The sequence below is a fragment of the Balaenoptera acutorostrata genome, chromosome 1, assembly GCF_949987535.1.
Source record: "Balaenoptera acutorostrata chromosome 1, mBalAcu1.1, whole genome shotgun sequence".
NCBI classification, from domain to species: Eukaryota; Metazoa; Chordata; class Mammalia; order Artiodactyla; family Balaenopteridae; genus Balaenoptera; species Balaenoptera acutorostrata.
The window spans coordinates 83,859,445-83,879,206 of NC_080064.1; the positions used below are offsets into that span (position 1 = coordinate 83,859,445).

General features: G+C 35.5%; 1 protein-coding gene across 2 annotated transcripts in view; it reads left to right on the top strand.

Annotated features, from left to right (window-relative positions):
* The window catches only part of ABCD3 (ATP binding cassette subfamily D member 3), an 83,429-nt gene that overhangs the window by 21,944 nt on the left and 41,723 nt on the right, over positions 1 to 19,762 (top strand). For both annotated transcript variants that reach the window (XM_007169570.2, XM_057527511.1), the window contains exons 2-4: positions 3,036 to 3,072; positions 9,554 to 9,652; positions 13,296 to 13,384. In XM_007169570.2, coding sequence (XP_007169632.1) covers positions 3,036 to 3,072; positions 9,554 to 9,652; positions 13,296 to 13,384 — 225 coding nt within the window. The remainder of the gene's footprint in view (positions 1 to 3,035; positions 3,073 to 9,553; positions 9,653 to 13,295; positions 13,385 to 19,762) is intronic.

Sequence of the window (19,762 nt, forward strand, 5' to 3'; positions counted from 1 at the left end):
CCGTGCACAGCAACGAAGACCCAACACAGCCAAAAATAAATAAAATAAATTTATTTTTTTAAAAAGTGTAATATAATATAGACCAGTGAATTTTATTGTATCAGAATACAAGTTCATTGATATAATTATCAGACTGCATTGCAGCATTATAGTATCACAGAAGAATATCCACAGTTATTAGAATACTACTGTTTTACAACTACCTATCTATATTGCAGTAGATAGAACGAATACAGACTCAGATATGAGAATCCATTTGTCGTCTGTTGAGCCAGACATTAAGGAGATTTGCCAAAATGTATAAACAATGCCACTTTTCTTACTAAATTGTTTTGTTTGAGAAAATATAGCTATTTTTATAAAAATTTTATTTAATATGTAATGTGTTTGTTATCTTTAAATGAGTAAATAAGTATTTTTAAAATCTATGAGGTTGAAGTTTCATATGATAAATATCCATGTAACACAAATATATAAAAGATCTTGGGTATCCTGAGACCACGAGGTTTGAGAAATGCTGATCTAGAATAGTGCCTAGCATGTAGTAAGCAATTAGTAGACGTTTGAATGCTTCTTGACCATGTCACTTTTATAATTTACCTGTCTTTTCAGTACCACATGCATTTGATAATGTATCTTTTCTGTGTGCCTTTGTCTCATACTCTAGCAACCAAGTTGTTTTTGTATATCTTATTCTGGTACTGCGATCCTCTTTTCCTTGCCTTTGCCCACGCCTGGATGTTGGGCAAGGCAATGAAAAGGATTGATGCAGGAGTGCCATCGTATTTTGGAAAGTGTGCTGATTTATGGAGTAAGAAGGAGATAGATGAGCAGCTCCTGACTGAACATGACATTGATATTGGTATAATAGACTGGTTTAAGGTCGTCATTCACATAGTCACAAAATTAGATTTAAAAATAACTTCAGTTGGTTATACCCTGAAATGTAACAAGATAACTGATATTTAGTGATTGTTCTAGATGTTATAGATACCTCGCCATTTTGTGTGCATATTGATAATATATTTCAAACATGTTGAATACTTTTATTTTAATAGATTTAGCTCATAAATATAGTATACTGCTCTAATTTATCCTAAGTAATTTATATGTGTATATATAGCTGGTATCTTCAAAATTGAGGAAACATTAAAGAATTCTTTAAAAAGAGGAATTTAGAAAGCCTTATTTATAAAAGGGGCTCATAATTAACTGTGCATGCTTGAAAGGCATATATATATATATAAAAGTCATTCTGTGAAACAGTTTTGCAGTCTCATGGAAATTTAAAAACAGATGAACAATCCTGCAGGATAATTGAAACTAGAAACAGTAATAAACCTAAGCACTTTAAAATGATAGCATCTACCGAATTGTATCAATAGTTGTTTGCCTTTCTAGCATTATTCAGTGACGTGGTATCCTATTACTGAAAATGTTCACTGATTGCTGTACAAATTTCTGTGGCTCAACTAGGTATTGAACATATAGGGTTGGGTAATATATGACCCCTGTAGTAGACAAGGAGATATGCTACCCAGATTCCCCTTCAAAGAAGGGCTCATTGTCCAGCTATGAGGAGTGCGGATTACCAGGTAGACCCTTCTGCACACATCTTAGGGTCTGCCTTACCTGCAGAGCTACCTCCCCCAAGGTCATGATCTCCCTGGAGCAGCATACATTTGCATGCTGAGTTAGAAAGAGATTTAAAGACCTGACCATTTCATCCCATCACAGAGTACTATGACGGACAATATTTGATTCAGGGCTTCCCACTTGGTTGGCTGAAATTTTGTTGGCCTGTATCACAGTTTGAGTTCTGCCCAAACTTTCTTTCTTTGCCTTCCTTTCACAGATACTGATCTCTAATAAACATTTTGTACTTCAAACACCACCTTATCTCTACTTTGGAGAAGCCAACCTGCAATAGCTCCTGATCTCATGGAACTAATATACTGGGAGGAAATATATGTTAAACAAGAAATTTAAAATGTGATTAATGTTATATAGAAGCATAGGGTGCTATGGTAGTGTGTATAAAAAGAAACCAAGTCTGGTTATTATATTGTTTTGGGGGGAAGCCTGGGTTAATAGACCTGCGTTCAAGTACTAGATTAACTACTTTGAGTAGCGTGAACCTTGGGCATGGTACTGACTTTTCCAAGCCAGTTTCTTCTTTCTTTTTTTAGAAAATTTATTTATTTATTTATTTTTGGCTGCGTTGGGTCTTTCTCTAGTTGCGGTGAGCAGGGGCTACTCTTGGTTGCGGTACGCGGGCTTCTCATTGTGGTGGCTTCTCTTGTTGCAGAGCACGGGCTCTAGGCACGTGGGCTTCAGTAATTGTGGTAAGCGGGCTCAGTAGTTGTGGCTCGCGGGCTCTAGAGTGCAGGCTCAGTAGTTGTGGCGCACGGGCTTAGTTGCTCCGCGGCATGTGGGATCTTCCCAGACCAGGGCTCGAACCCGTGTCCCTTGCATTGGCAGGTGGATTCTTAACCACTGTGCCACCAGTGAAGTCCCCCAAGCCAGTGTTTTCATTTGTAACGTGGAAATGACACATGGTCTCCCATCCTTTAGGCAGCTAACCTGGGATTGCTCACATGGTTGGGAAAAGATTCCCAGCAGCAAGAGAGTGAGCCCAATGCACAAACGTTTTTCAAGCCCTTCCTTGTGTCAGTTTACTAATGTCATGGCCAAGCCTTGATTCAAGCATGGAAAAACAGATTCTGCATCTCCATGGGAGAATTTGTAAAATAAGTGTATTTGTGTGTGTATGAAAAAATTACAATGTAATGCCTGATATATTATAGTAGTAGTTAACATTTATTGAGCACTTTTTGTGATTTATACTTAGTAAGAGGACTGTGGATTATACAGTTGGACTGTTGTATTTAATATATTCTATCTCAGTATGAAATCTAAAAGAAGAAATTCATTTGGAGAATTTGGTATATTCTTTTGATATCTTAAAATAATATTTTATGATGGGAACAGTTTGCAAATAAAGCTGTCTTGCTCTTTTTTCTTTTTCTCTGCAGTAAGAAAAATGGAAAACCACCATTACGGAACAATGAGGTAAAATTTATGTTGTCTACTCTTTGGGATTTCATGCATTTATTTCATTTGTCTCATTATATATTTTTGAATTAGGATAAAATCATGGAATTTAAGAATTAGAAGGGAACTTAAATATCATCTCTAATCCACTACATATTATAGGAATTCTTCCTAAAATAGGAATCCTTGGTAGGTGACTTTTTGTATTTACTTGAATCTGTTCTTTTGATGGAAAGTACTACCTAGGAGATAGCCATAACTGTATTAGTTCAAGTCCGTGATGCAATTATTCTTCCCTCTCTAAGCCTCTATTTTGTCGTTTGTAGAAACACAGAACAAGTTTACTCTATTTTCTCTTAATAGACTCTCATATTGTTTGAAGATGGTTGTATTTTCTGAATCTTTTTCCCCCGCTAAGCAATCCTCATTCCTTCAAGTGTTTCTCAGGTGACATGGTTTCTAATTGTTCTTCAATTATGTATACATTCCTCTGGATCTATACTAGTTAGTTCCTCTGGACATTATGTTTAGGATAGAATGTAGTCTGTGGTCTATAGAATATAGTCTAATGTAGACATGGTCTGACTAGCGTGGAACGCATCAGCACTATTACATTTCTTGATATGAACGTCATGTTGCTAAAATTCAGCCTAAAGTTGCTTTTACTTCTTTAGCCATTACTTCTGCTTATATTAAGTGGAGTTTGTGATAAATTGTAAGCCTTCAGGTATCTTTAAGATGAACAGCTCTTTTGACAGATGTCTGTATTCATCAGTTGATTTCTTTATTTCTTTTTTTAATAACAATTTTATTGAGGTGTAATTCATATTACCATAAAATCCATGTATTTAAGTGTGCAATCCAGTGGTTTTAGTATGTTCACAGAGTTGTACAGCCATCACCACTATCTAATTTTAGAAAATTTTCAATTCCCCAGAAGGAAATTCCATACACATTAGCAGTCATTCCTCATTACCCTCTCCTCCTGGCCCTTGGTAACCACTGATCTACTTTCTGTCTCTATTGATTTGCCTATTTTGGACATTTCATATAAATAGAATCATGTAATATGTGGCCTTTTGTGACTGGCTTCTTTCACTTAACATGATGTTTTCAAAGTTCTTATGTATTGTTGAATGTATCAGTATTTCATTCTTTTTTATTGCTGAATAGTATTTCATTGTTTAGATATACCACATTTATTTATCCATCAATTGAGGGAAATTTAAGTGGTTTCCCCCTTTTGGTCATTATGAATAATGCTGCTATGAACATTCATGTACAAGTTTTTGTGTGGACATTATGTTTTCATTTCTCTTGGGTATATACTTAGGAGTAGAATTGCTAGGTCATATGGTAACTCAGTTGTTTCCCTGTAAATGTCAGCCTATAGGGTCTATACTATTAGTCTATTCTATAATATGTCTATTCTATTACTGTAATTTTCTTTTTCTTTTTGGCCACACTGCACAGCTTGCGGGATCTCAGTTCCCCGACCAGGGATTGAACCCAGGTCATGGCAGTGAAAGCCTGGAATCCTAACCACTAGGCCACCAGGGAACTCCCTAGTGTAATTCTGAATGTAATTCTAACATCTACTGTGTTAAGTGGAGGGTATTATCTACAAACTTAATTTGTCTTCTCTATCTTCCTCACAATTGCTGATAATATTGACTAGGTTAGGACCAGAAAATTCCTCTGTGGCATCTCTTAATCTTTGCTTTTTTGGTTATGGTTTATTCAGCTGTGACTATATCCAACTGCAGAAAAATCTGGTTTTTATTTCTCCATTAAGGCCACAATAGTTTTATAAGAAACATCAAATTCCTTGATTAATTTGTTAATTCATTTATTAAGTCAGCCTGTCAACAAATATTGATTGAGCCCCTCATATATGCCTGGCATTGTTCTTGGTTCTGTGTGTATAGCAGTTAACAAAAGTTCCTACCCTCATGGAGCTTAATGTTGTGCGTGTCAGCTAATATACTAGCACAGTATCTTTAACAAAGAAGAAAATTAGAAGGCTTTGACATGACTTCTTCCTAGTAAACTTCTGCTGGCTTCTAGTGATTAGCGTCTCTTAGGTCTTCCTAAACCCTCAATATTAATGTCTATTCTCTGAATATCCTGGAGATAGACATCAAAATTGCTGTTCTTCAGTTTCCATAATCTTTGAAAAATGGGACAAGATATGCTTATCTCCAGTCATTTGGCAAATTTCCATCTTCATAATCTCTCATATCTAAATTATACCTGAGTAATCAAACCTTAGTTATCTTAGTTATAGCTACTATCTGTATACCACCATATCTGAAAGTTCTAGGACATCAGTGAAACTATCCAGTACAGCACAATTCATTCACTCATTTTTTAATTCTTCCTATTTTTTTGTACATTTAAAAAAAATATATACTTGTTTGCTACTCATATAGTATAAGCAAGATAAATTTAGTTTAGATCAACTGGTTGGCCAAAAAAAAGGTTTAAGGCAGTGTCCATCCTGATACCACATTTGTGAAATCTATAGGAAGTGCACACACAGACATATGCTGAAATGAAATTTGGTAAGAGAAGTGCCAAATATTAACAGTTGATGTCTCTCAGTGGTAGCTATAGGCTCCTTATTTTTGCTCATCAGAATTTTCTAATTTTACGACAGTGAACGTGTGTCACTTATGAGGGGATGCAATTGAAAAGAGAATTTTTTATTGAAACTTTTTATAATCTTTGGTGGGATGGTTGAGGTGAGACAAGTTTCATAAGATATGAGATTTAAGGAGAAAAAAATTTAGATAAAGAATAGTATAAAGAGATAGTTGACTTGATTTTAAAATATTCTTTTAATTTTGATGTAATACACAGGGTATAAAATTCAAAAATGTACAAAGGTAACACTGTGCTGGGTTTGGTCTTCAGCATTCCCATGCATATTTTTGTACTTTTGAGGTGTGCGTATATCTCCATAAACAATATAGGTAGAATTATTTTGCTTATTGAAAAATTTTATAAATTCAATCATTGTATGTATCATTCTCCTTTTTTTTTCAGCATAATGTTTTTTTAAGATCCATCTATGTTGATAGCTATAGATCTAGTTAATTTAACCACTCTATAGTATTCTCTTGTATGAATATGAGCTGCTTCCTTTTCTACAGTTGTGTAGAATCTTCATTGCATAAATTTACCATGATTTATGTAGTATCTCATAATTGATGTACATTTAGGTTTTTAATTTTATAGTATTATAAAACAATCTGCAAGTTTTTTCATTTATGTGTTTAAGCATATGTTCAGGAATACCTCTAGGATAAGTTTCTAAAAGTAAATTTGCTGGGTTGTTTTATATTTTGCAATGAGTGTACATTTTATATTTTGATAGATGCAACATAATAGTTATGTTGATTTATACTTCCTCTAACAATATACAGAAATGCTTACACTTTTGTCAGCACCACATGACCTTTTATTTGCTATTTCAAACATCTGTCTCTTCCGGTCAGTTCTGGTTCATGTCACCTTTCTAAGTTGATTGACACATCAGTAGGAACTTCTCATTGCCCTTTGACCTTGTTGCCTCCTGAATGTTAGGTACATTTTTTTTTTTCTGACTGCATTATTACTTTAGCTTCTTAAATGGTCTTTAATGGGTTTTTTTTTCTGTGATTTGCATGTTAGATATATCATAAAAGTGTTTTTTATATTTTTTAAAAATTACTGGGAAGTTTAAAGGTGGGGAAAGTCAATTGTGGTTAAAATGAATTCTTAGGAGAAGCTAGTAGTGTTTATGAGATGTACTGTCTCTGTAGCTATTTGCATTTAGATTGGTTTCAGGCATGACTTTTATTATGTATCAAGAATGGTACAGCATCTTGATTATTTCTTCAGCCTGAGTCAGCCCTCCAGTCCAGGTGTTTGGTGTTTCCTGACTTTAGGAAGTATATCGTTCCCTTTATGGATTCAAATGTAGTGAAAATAATAAAGTCAGCTTTCAGACAGCTTAAGAAATAGGAGCAGTGGCAACAGGGACAGAAGAAAAAGAGGAGGACGAATTATATACCAGGTAAACTGCTAATTATGTACGACCTGCTTCATTGTTACTTTCTTGTAACTTTTTTTTAAACCTTCCTCTTTGTTTGCCCTAGATCATTTCTTGAGAACAGCTGGAAATAGTTGTCCTCTGTTTAAGTCAGAAGGTGGCCGTCTCACCTTGGCATTATTCTGTCTAAGGCTCAAGTAGGGATGGAGAAGGTACTGACTACAGGTGGGATGAAGTGAGGTAGGGAGGCAGTGACAGGAGGGAAACGAGAGTAGAAGTCTAACTTTCTTTAAAGGTAGTTGATGTACATTGCTTTCTCTTTATTCTTTTATTCCTATACTTTCTCAGTTTGGGGAGGTGAAAGGGGAGATTTAGGTTGAAGTTGTAAGGTTTGGCTTGAGGAGAATAGGCTAGCTAGAGGAAATAGACTGTGAGTAGGGCGTTTTGTGTTTTGTTCACTGGTGTGTTCCCATGGTTTAGAACAGTGCCTTGTGCCAAGTAAATATTGAATGAATGAATACATACATGTGTGAATGAAGTAGACTGGGCCTGTGACTCAGTGGGATGGGGTTTACAACCTTTTGTAAGGTTTGAAAGACCTGAACTCTGTTCCAGCAGTTACACGGTAGGTTGGTTCTTATCCATTTCTTTCTGTCGTAGTCTTTCTTTTTTTTTTAAAAAAATTATTTATTTATTTATTTATTTATATTTTATTTTTTTGGCTGTGTTGGGTCTTCGTTTCTGTGTGAGGGCTTCCTCTAGTTGCGGTGAGCGGGGACCACTCTTCATCGCGGTGCGCTGGCCTCTCACTGTCGCGGCCTCTCTTGTTGCGGAGCACAAGCTCCAGATGCGCAGGCTCAGTAGTTGTGGCTCACGGGCCTAGTTGCTCCGCGGCATGTGGGATCTTCCCAGACCAGGGTTCGAACCCATGTCCCCTGCATTGGCAGGTGGATTCTTAACCACTGCGCCACCAGGGAAGCCCTGTCGTAGTCTTTCTGATCTAACTGTACACACCCAGTGCCTTCATCTCTTGTCTACAGTTCTGTACGATATGCAGTGTCTGTTTATTAGGATTACATATATAAAGCCCTTAGCACAGTGTGTGACATATGGATGGTAGCTTATTCTAATTCAGTACACAAACGACTCACTTAAGGTTTATCAAGTTAGATATTAATTTAATTAAAGCATATTTACAGCAAAGTTTGTCTAACTAATAGAATTTACTATACCATGGGTATTTGTTTATCAAGAGCGTAGTAGTTAATACATAAGTGAGCTGTGATTATAGGAGTTGGGGAAAGGAGCTCAATTGGGGATGGGGTCCTTCTGGAGAGTCTTGCCCATTTCGAGGAGTTTCTTCTGCCTGTTCTTCCAGACAGCCCAAGGGTAATAAAGTAAATAACATCCACTATACCCAGTTCATGTCACTCTTTCCTTATCCTTGCAAATGGTTTTATAGCTCTACTTTCATGTACCAGTGAAAATGAAGAAATATCTGAGGGTAATAAAATGATTTACTGCTCTTAATTATCGTCAGTGGTTTCCCTCTACACTGACAGTAAACTCTAAATCCTTCTATGGCTTCAGGGCTCTGTTTTTTATAGGTCCTACCCATCTCTTCAGCTTCTCTCCTTTTGTCCCCTCTGCTCTAGCAGCGCTGTCATCTTGCTGTTCAGTGTGCATACCAATTTTATTCCTGAACTGGGTTTTGTGCTTGGTGTTCCCTGTGCTTTACTACCCTCCCCCAAAGAAACCTTTCTTCTCATACTTTTCTGGATCATTCTTTTTCTCTTGACCCTGCCTAGTCTATCTGTAACAATTTATTTATTGGTTTATTTTTATCTGGGTTTCCCCTGCTAGAATGTGAACTGTATGAGTGAGGGAACCTTGTCTGTCTTTGAATTTGTAAGGAAGAGTGCATATTAGAAATGTTAAATGATAAATCTAGGAATCCAAAAGGTTCCTGTACTTGATAGCAGGAAAATTCCTGTTCAGGATTTTTAAAAAATTCTGTTGTTAATAAGGAAATGGATGATGAACAAACAGTAATGATATGGATAATGGATAATGGCCATTTCTTAGCTGTCCTCTGACCTCATCTTCTACTACTTTCTCTTGCTCACAGCTCCAGCCAGATTGGCCATTTTGTTGTTAAACGAGCTTTTACCTTGGTATTTGGCATTTGCTGTTTCTTCTGTTTGCAGTGTTCTTTTTCCAGATATTTCTGCAGCTTCACTTCTGAAAGGAAGTTCTCACTTCCTTATTCAGTTTTTGGTAACATCTTAGTTTCTTGAAAGCATGTTTGAATATGAAGAGCAGTACAGGACTATGTTCTTCAAATGCAGTATCCATCTTAATAGTTGTTTATGTTGCCTTAGATGAAACATGGTTCTTTAATCTTATTTGTTATAACTATTTTAAAAGCTTTCTTTCTTTCCTTTCTTTTTTTTTTTAATGTAGAAAGAGGGGAAAAAAGAACGAGCTGTGGTGGACAAGGTGTTTTTTTCAAGGCTCACACGAATTCTGAAAATCATGGTCCCTAGAACATTTTGTAAAGAGGTAAGTCTTATGAAACGATAATGTTAAGTGTTCAACTTTAAAGCTTATGTGAGATCAGAACAATAGAATTATAAAGCCTTTGTTCTACTACAGGTCAAGTGTCTCCTCTGTAGGTAATGAAGACTAAATTTTTGTCTAAATCATTGCCTGTCATGCAAGTACCCTTGTTGTTCAGCGCCAGTTTTTAAATGATTTTCTCTTGTTTATGAAATATTATTTTATTATATTTTATGCGAAATACTAGAATACTTCAGTACAGTCAGCCTAAATGGTGTTGCTTTATTATAATATAATGAAAACGAGATTAAATTTAGAAGGACCTTTTTATTACATTGAGATGTTAACAAGTAGCATTGATATGGAATATGTTTGAGAGTTGCTTCTTCATATTTGATTAAATATGTTTTTAAGATACCTGAGTTCTTCAAGTATTTTCAGGAAGTGAACTGGTTGTAAGAATAAAGTTTTATTATTCTTTCGTTTGCTCTTTTGTCAAGATTATCTTTGTCATGATTTATTAAGTATTTTAATGATTAAAAAATAAAATAATGCTGTGTTCTCCATCTTTAATTACCTCAGTATTCTCCTTTTGTACAACTAGAAATATTATCACCATTGACTCTTTCTCCTCCCCATACCTACCTCTCATCCTTTCAGTCACTGGTATCTGCTAATTTTTCTTTCTAAATATTCTTACCTAGATATTACAGTGTTCTTTAATTAGTCTCATTTCAAAGAATCTCTCCTTTTTAAATCTTTTCTGCCAAGTTTGTCTTCTTCAAACATAATTGTTTCCCACTGTTCAAATTTTAAAAAGCATTAGCCTTGTAATCTATTGATAGCAGGAAAAGGATAAGACGTTCCAAAAGCACTATAATTCTCAAAGAAAAGGCACATTCCTCCATCACACTGGACTTGCTCTCCTTCCCCTCACTTCAGCGTCATGTCTTGTTGACTCTGCCCTTAAGAGACTCTAAAAAATAATTTAATAACATTTGGTTTTTTTCTAATTAGATAGAGATCCTATGTGTTTCTTGAAGAAAAATTGGAAAATGCACTTTTTAAATCTGCTTCGTCCCTTATATTTTAAATGTTTTTTCCAAGCATCCTTGAGTTTCTCTTCGATTAGTCCCTTACTTTCCATTTTTACTGTTCTCACTTGCTTGGATTATTATAATCTCTTAATTGGTCTTCTCCTTTTCTAACTAGTCTTCTTTCTAAAACCCTAATAAGAACACTTGGCTTCTTTTCTCCTATAGGGTAAATCACAACGTGACTTTGCCCTTCCTTTCCATACCATCTACTTGGAAGGTTCTTTGCTGTTTTGTAGCCAGGACTTGTTCCCTCGTACTTTCATGACACCATGTTTGTGACAACACCCCCAACAAAAACAAATATGTTTAAAAAACAGCTTAATGCTCTTTATCTTCTTTGTGAAGGCGTCCCGTGACTCTCTGGATATAATTAATTGTTTTCTCATTCTACAGTCTACCTGACTTTGAAGAATCTTTATTTAAAATACAAGCTTCTTCTCTGGAAAGATTTTTTTGTATTACCCCCCCTTATCAGTTAACAGCTTAATGTTCATTTAACCTTTTAGCAGAGGTTTGCTGAATATGAAATGAATGTGAGACATTGAATAGATCTCTGGGAGTTAGTAAGAAGGTAGATGGGCCTAACTTGGCCAACCTTCCAGTTCTGTCAAGGTGTATCCATGCCACAGAGCCATTTTACGAACGATCTTTGAGGGATATAAAAATCCGGGCTTAACCCCAGTTCGAGAAAGTGAAAGAAACTCCAGTAGAAATCACAGATAATTGGAGGTAGAGATAGAGAGATTAATTTAATCAATTTATGAAATAAATAAAAATACTACATATGAACATATGGAAGTTCATCTGTATCATAAGGTGAGGGACTGCCTAAATCAGGCCTATCTTTAGTTTCTGACATATTCTACAAACCCAGTAATGGAATTATGGTGATTCTGAGGACAGCCTTTGCATAAAAAGGCATTTCAGGACTGTCAGTAATCAAAGTTCGGCAGACTTTGCTAAATGAGACAAGTAAACTTGATATTTATTTAAAGAAAAAATTAAGCAAAGTATATAAAATAAAGGAAAAAATAAACTATCTTTGTCTAATGTCACCTTTATTCCTCAAATGATTAATTTAGGATTGAGGCTGTACTTAAGGTCTGAATTAAAAGTTAGCATTACCGTTAAAGTGTCATCTACAGATAGGATTTATTAAAATCAGTAGGTTCTTCTGTTGTCAGTTTAATACCTAACTTCGAGATGGTGGGACAGGGTAGGAAGATGGTATTTTCCTTGCTGGACAACTCTGGCAAACTTTGGGGGAGCAGCTGTCACAACTCAGTTGTGTAGACTTTCTTTGACATTGTCTTCTTTCTTATGGATTCATTTATTACTTGCGTGTTTATGACTCCCTGCCTTGTCTTTCACTTAAGGGCTGTATTTTCAGTACCTTCACCTTTTTTAAAAAACAAGATTTGTTTTGCAAAAATTACAAAAGTCATAGATGCATTTGCCCCTCAATTCCATAACTTTGAAATCAAACACCTTATCCAACAAACATTCCCCCTGCCACACACCCTCTCCTATGACTTTAGCTTCTATGCTGCTGTCATATTTTCCCCATTTAGAAAGTTTAAGGTCACCTTTGAATGGGTGTGTGTTGCAGTTGGAGGCTGGAGGGTAGATTTTCATCCCACACAAAGACGATTGACTCCTAGCCAGCCACTCAGCCTCTCCCGCACGATGATCCATCTTGCCCAGCATTGCTTAAGTAATGCTCTGTAAACAACACTTTTTAATATTTTGTTCTACCTAAAAGCTTGCAGTAGTTTTATAAGCTCTGCTGGATATGCAATATCATAATTCATATGGTTTTAATCTATTTTTTATTTTCCATTAAATCTTTCATCTTTTTTTTTTTACTCGTAATCCTCATTTTCTCCTTTGTTTTACTTGGTTTATTTAATGTATTTCTAATGTCATAAGCCTTTTTTGCTACCTCAGACCTTTCAATCCTGCCATGTATCACATGAAGTGATGCAAGTATACTTACCTACACTGGTCTGTTTTTTTACATTTTATGTGTAAATCTTGCCTTAATAACTAAATTGAAAGCCCTGCAAGGGCAGGGGCACTGTTAGAGATTTTTCTAACAAACCGAACCAAATTTATTCTATTTAAGCAAAATTTTAGACTTAAGTATTTGTTCTTAACTGTATATTGGTAGTTGTCATTTTTCTTTATTAGAGTTGTATATTAAAAACATAGGACAATCACAATACACTGTGATATAGGTAGTCTAGTTATACTGCTGGTTTCTGTCATTGACTAATTATATGAAGGCAAGTCATTTGACCTGCCTGGGATTCACTTTTGAATCTGGTTGAAAAAGTTAGATTAAATGATCTATAAGGCCTTTTCCATTTACATTATATTTTAAACTTCTTTCAAAATTATATTTAAAAATAACCTGTAGGTAGAATGTCAGCCAACTACATTAAAGCTAGAATAAAGCTTTGAATTTAGAAACCAAAAATCTTTACCAAAGTAATGTTTCTTTTAACTTTCTAAAATGCATTTAATTAACTATACCTGGTTTATTTTAGACAGGTTACTTGATACTTATTGCTGTTATGCTGGTGTCTCGAACATACTGTGATGTTTGGATGATTCAGAACGGGACACTCATTGAAAGGTACTTTTCATCTTTCTCCTGTATGTATGAAATACTAATTTGTGTCATATTTAAGTATTATTTTAGGCAAGAAATAGATTCTAAGTTAGGTATAAATACTTCAGTCAAATTATGTCTTTTTTGTTCATTTACTTAGTAGATGATATTATTGTCTCCCTTGTGCCACAGGCAGTGATAGGGATGTACCCATGAGTGAACAGGAGAGACCCTGTACCAAGCCCTGCAGAGCTGGCCGTTTATAGAGGGTCAGAGACAAGTAAACAGAAAATTATGGGACTTCCCTTGTGGTCCAGTGGTTAAGACTCCACTCTTCCACTGTAGGGGGCACAGGTCCGATCCCTGGTTGGGGAACTAAGATATTGCATGCCTCCGGGGCACGGCCAAAAAACAGAAAGAAAGAAAGAAAATTAATATGCAGTATAATAAATGCTGTAGTGGGAACTTAAAAAGTCACCAAGGTGGATGTCTGAAATTAATGAGATAATTTGAGGAAAATATCAAAGCATTTCAGGGAATCACATTGAGAATGTTTATTAAACAGAAAAAAAATTCTTAGACATTTTCTTCAGTTTCTGAAGTTAGTGCTTTATATATTTTTTCATTATAGTCTTTGTACATATTATATTAATCACTGCAATTGACGATTTGGAATTTAAAAACAAAAAAACAGTTGGGATATTAACATTTATCTGTTAATAAAGGATTTCTTCCTCAGGATACCAATTTGAATGTCAGTAAAAAATTTTTTCTTGGAATTTTGTTTCCTGGCATGCAGTATTTTATCAGAAAATTTCTTAAAGTACTTAATATAACGTAACTGTTTGAATGACAGTACTTAAAATTTTTAAATGCTCCCAAATTTTGAAAGTTCTTTTCTGACATCTTTGATTTGTGTGTGGCTTAGAGGATTTGTAGGAGAGGCAGAATGCTTTATGCAGGTGTTTTCTGACTCATCTCTCTAGAAGAACAAAGAAGGTTATCTGCATAGGATTAAAGCCCTGACCACGTGCCTCTGAATATGTGTAAATGGTATAGATGTCAGTATTCAATTTAGGTCTCCCTGAATCCTTTGGTCAGTCCCATGCCTTTTTATTTTAATCAGAGGAATATATGAAAAGCTTAAAAAGTAAAACATGAATATAGTTTAATATCAAATAGCCTTACAGGACTTAATCACAAAAACATTAGTTCTGTGCCCCATTCCTCCCACCCGTAACTGTCATTCCTGGAGCCAGTTGTCTTCTGTTCTTTTTACTGTTTCATCTCTTATTTTGTCTCTGCATTTCATTGTAACACACTTATGTTACTGTCTCTAGATTTTTCAGTCTTAGAGACTATGCGTGTATTTATTTCTCTTTTGGAAGATGAGAATTAGCTCTTTTACACTCCTACCCATGTCTGTGCTCATTCTCTTAATGTTATATCACAGTTTTTTGTTAAATCAGAATTTATTGTTTACATGATTTTGACTTTTGTTTACAGCTGAGCCAAATGCTCTTCTTTGGTAGTTTCTTTTATATACAACTTCTTTTCCTGGCATTTATAAATTGCAAGTTTTTGTGTACATTAATTTTTTGCCTACTTCTTACTAATTCAGCTCAAGCTTATTGACAACACTATAAAATCTCAGTATTGTAATGTGTCAAACACCCTAGATAACTTAACTGATTTTTATCTATTACCACCCCACCCCATACCTCTTGTTAGTTTTCTGTCCTCCGGCTCTCATCAGGATTGATTGTGCTTTAACTTCACTAAATAGCAGTCATGTTTGAATTTACTTTCATCATGATCTTAGGAATTTTTTTCATCTTTCTTTCCTGCATTACATAACTCCTATTTTCTGGATCTTTTGTCTTCCTCTTCCTCAGTTTACTTTCTCATTTTGGCAGATGCAGTCTTTTTCTGAGAAGAGGTTACAAGGGAAGTAAAATTTTGAGACCTTGTGGGTCTGATAAAGTCTTCTGCTCTCACACTTGATTGATAATTTAGCTGTATTTATTCATTCTAAATTGGAAATCACTTTTTTTTCAGAATTTGGAAAGCATCACCCTGTTGTCTTCTATAGGGCTCTGTGGTTCTCAACCTTGGCTGCAGTATAATTAGAATCATCTGGAGAATTTTGAGACCTACTAATGCCTGGGCCCACCCCTAGAGATTCTGATTCAATCAATCATTACTTTTTGAAGCATCCCAGGTGATCCTAACCTTGATCCCAGCCAAGGTTAAAAACTACTGATCTAGCTTCCGCATTTGGTGTTGAGTCCCATTCCTGTGCTGATTGCCCGCCCTTAGCAGCAGATCTTCTTTTACCTGCTTTGGAAGCTTTTATTATTTCTTTATTGTTGATGTTGTATTGCTGGTGTTATGGGAATTTCACTGAATGTTGGTGTGAATTTTTTTTCATTCCTTGTGTTTGTGCTAGGCACTAGGTGGGCTCTTTTCAATCTAGAAACTCATTCTTCATTCTGAAGAATGAAATTTTCTTGTGTTTTTAAAAAAGTTCTTCCTCTCCAGTTTTTTTCTGTACTTTTTCTGGAATCTTAGTTGAGTGTTGGACTTCCTGGACTGATCTTCTGACTATAATTTCTCTACTGTTTACATCTCTGACATTTTATATTATATTCTAGGAGATTTCTTTTAACTTTTATCATCCAGTGAATTTTTATTTGTTTTAATTTTATTTCCAGGAGCTATCTTTTCGTATGAATGTTCATTTTTGTAGCAGTCATTCTTTCAGGTCTGTGACTTTCAGTGTCCTTTGTTGTTCTGATCTTTGTCATTCAGTTTAGAGCTTTCCTTAAGCAGTCACTCTTGGCTGTGTGTTCATATTTAACTTGCTAGAAGCCAAGTTGTGGGATTGTTGATTGTCTCGTTTCCCTGAAGGGTATTTGTAGGGGGAGTCTGGTCAGTTTTGTGTGTTTGTGCCCCAGTGAGGAATCCTCTAACGAATTCTAAGAAGTTAAGCATGAGTGTAATTGAAGTGTTTGTTCATTGCTGCTAGCACGTCAGCTTTAGCAGGATCAGTTTTGTTAAGTTCTCTTTCTATGAGCTTTGTGCACAAGTAATTTGAGTCATTTGTATAATTAATATAGAGAAGACATTTATGTCCTTTTACATGATTATAGAATTTTATATTTTTTTCCTTTGATGGCTTTACTTATTATTTAAATGCCATATCAGTTAATAAAAATACAGGGTCCCCAACTGTAGTGTTATTTAATTACCTGTGACAAAAATAACAGGTTACATCCACTGTGAATATCATCATATTAGATATCTGTGTACAGTCAGTCACATGATACATATAAAGAACCCTGTACAATCATGGTATAGTATAGAAGATTATTTTTAAAAGTTTTTCCCCTTTTAGTCAGATTTTGTGATTTCATGTTTTTGTAACCTAAAAGAATAATACTTAATTTTCTAAACTAGGGATTTCCAACTTTAATTAAATAGGTGCTTATTTTAATTTTCTCAAAGACTGAATGCTCTAGAGAAAATGCATCACTGACAGTATGTGGTGCATTAATTTAATTGGTAATGATGGATAAGAGGAAAGTTATTATGTAGCATGAGCCAACTTATAATTCTACTAGAGTAATCAACTTGTTGGGTACTCAGCTTTAAAATTTAGTTATGAGATGTAGAAAAAAATAAAAAAACAAAAATTTTAAGAGTTTTTAAGAAACATATTATTTTGACATAATTTAAACTTGCAGAAAAGCTGCAAGAATAGTACAAGGAGCTTCCTTATACTCTTAACCCAAATTCACGATTCCGAAGCAGTCATTTTATTTATTTGTTTGTTTGTTTGTTTATTGGCTGCATTAGGTCTTTGTTGCTGCGCGTGGGCTTTCTCTAGTTGTGGCAAGCAGGGACTACTCTTTGTTGTGGTGCGTGGGCTTCTCATTGCAGTGGTTTCTCTTGTTGTGGAGCACAGGCTCTAGGTGTGTGGGCTTCAGTAGTTGCAGCAAGTGGGCTCAGTAGTTACAGCACGCAGGCCCTAGAGTGCACGGACTTAAGTAGTTGCGGCGCGTGGGCTCAATAGTTATAGCTCGCAGGCTCTAGAGCACAGGCTCAGTAGTTGTGGCACATGAACTTAGCTGCTCCGCGGCATGTGGCATCTTCCTGGACCAGGGATCGAACCCGTGTCCCCTGCATTGGCAGGCGGATTCTCAACCACTGCACTACCAGGGAAGTCCCTGAAGCAGTCATTTAAAAATTAATGGTTGAGGACTTTCTTGACAGTCCAGTGGTTAAGACTGTGCACTTCCACTGTGGGGGGCATGAGTTCGATCCCTGGTCGGGGAAGATCCCACATACTGCACAGTGTGGCCTAAATAAATAAATAAATAAAATTAATTGTTGAGTTTGGGGTTTTTCTGAGCATGAGCCACCTGTTCTCCTTGCTTGGCCCTGCAATAAGCCTTTCTCTGCTCCCCCCAAAAAAAAAACAAAAACAAAAGTTAATGGTTTATTTTCTCCTGAATAAAAATTTTTGAGCTTCTGCTGTGCATGAGATCTTTTGATATTTGGTCAAATTAAAAGTTTTAAAATATTGTGAATTCATAATATAGAACAGTTTTATTTGAAAAATTAACACATTTCTCTAACTTGCTACTAAAGCTACATTGTAAACTTTGTCTTTTCCATTTTGCCTCTTGCAAAGTATGTTTAGATTTATGTTCTTCTGCTAAAATAGAGTCACAAAGAGACTTTTTATGGTCCTTAATGTACTTAATTTTAATATCCTTGACATCTTTTAGGCTTACTTGTTAGCGGTGACTAATGACTTTGGAATGGGGCAGATTTTAATAGGGCAGACCCCTTCTTTAAGGTAGAAACTGGCAATTCTATGATATGGAAGGTAATATTTCATATCTTGTTGCGCTGCTGGGGAGGAAGGAATTCCCCTCTGCCCTTCTAGGTTCTTCTGGCTGGTCTAAGAATTAAATGGGCATGAGACAGATTAACAGGAGAAAATCAAACAAAAGTTTAATAACATGTGTACATGGGAGAGACCCAGGAGAACTTAGTAACTCGCCAGAATTGCCGAAGCCCTCATCTTGAATACCATCTTCAGCTAACGACAGAGAGGATGTTAGGGGTAGGGGTTTGGCACTTCACAGGGGAGGAAGGCAATTCACATGAAGATGGAAAAGCAAATGTTTGGTAAACAAATGTTTGCTGGGCCATGTGGAGACTCTGGGACACAGCGTGGACTCTGATCTCTAGGTCCTGCCTACTTTCCCCACACACACTTTTAGCCCATATGCTTTGCAGATATCTCTGGTCATAGCTCTATTCTGGGAGCAGGCCCTTTTATCTAAATTCTTTAGGCAGCTAAGGGGGAGGCAAAAAGAAAGACTTCCTGAGGCTTCTGTTTCTTAAAAATAATCAGCCTAAAGTAATCCTTATGCCAAAGAAACACATTTTGGGGTGGCAAAGTTTGTTCCCCTATATTGCTGTATGTAATCATAAATATATATTTTATTTTTAACCACTTGGCTATAAGTAGCATTTTAAAGTTACCAAACTATCTTAAGATTCCTGTATGTTTTAGAAGTAACTATGATTGGGACTACTCTAAAATTACTTTATTGATGATTATTTTTCTTTTGCAGTGGAATAATAAGCAGAAATAAAGCTTTATTCAAGAAACCATTTTTTAAATTTGTAGCTGCTACTCCAGTGGTAAACCATTGCTGAATGATGGCATGTGCTTTACCAAAGTTTGATAATCTTGTGTGTTTCACAGCTTGGGCAGCACTAAAGCACTTCGGTTTTATGTAAAGTTTGGTTCAAATAATTTTAATTTAAACCTCTAAACTTTTGTACTTAATTGCTTTTCGTCTCTAATATTCTTATTGCTGTAAACAACATTTTTATGTGGCTCTATTTTAACTTTTTTCTAGTTCAGCTTTAAAAAAAATTTTTTTTTTACACTTTTTAGCAGCTATGTCAAAATTGGACTATTAATTTTTCTATCGGTCTAGAGTAACATTTCCCAAAGTATGTTCTTTGGAATCTTAGCTATGATGGAGGAAATGCTAGTGCTACAAAGCCCTCTCAGAGAGTTTTACAATGCATATTATACATTAGAGCTTTGAGAGGGCCTTTGGTAAAGACATTTGTTAGCATTAACTCAGGTTTTCCCAAATTTATTTGACCATGGAACTTTTTTGCTCTAAAAGATCAGTTCATATTACTTGGCATTATTCATCTACTCCCTCATAAAAAGCAAATTATTTATCAGTATGTACACCAGTCATTTTTTTGTGTAGAGCTAGGTCTGAATCATTTAGTGCATTGTTTTTCAAAATATGGTTAATTTACTTCTGGGAATATTAACATTATCTTTGCACTAGACCACGG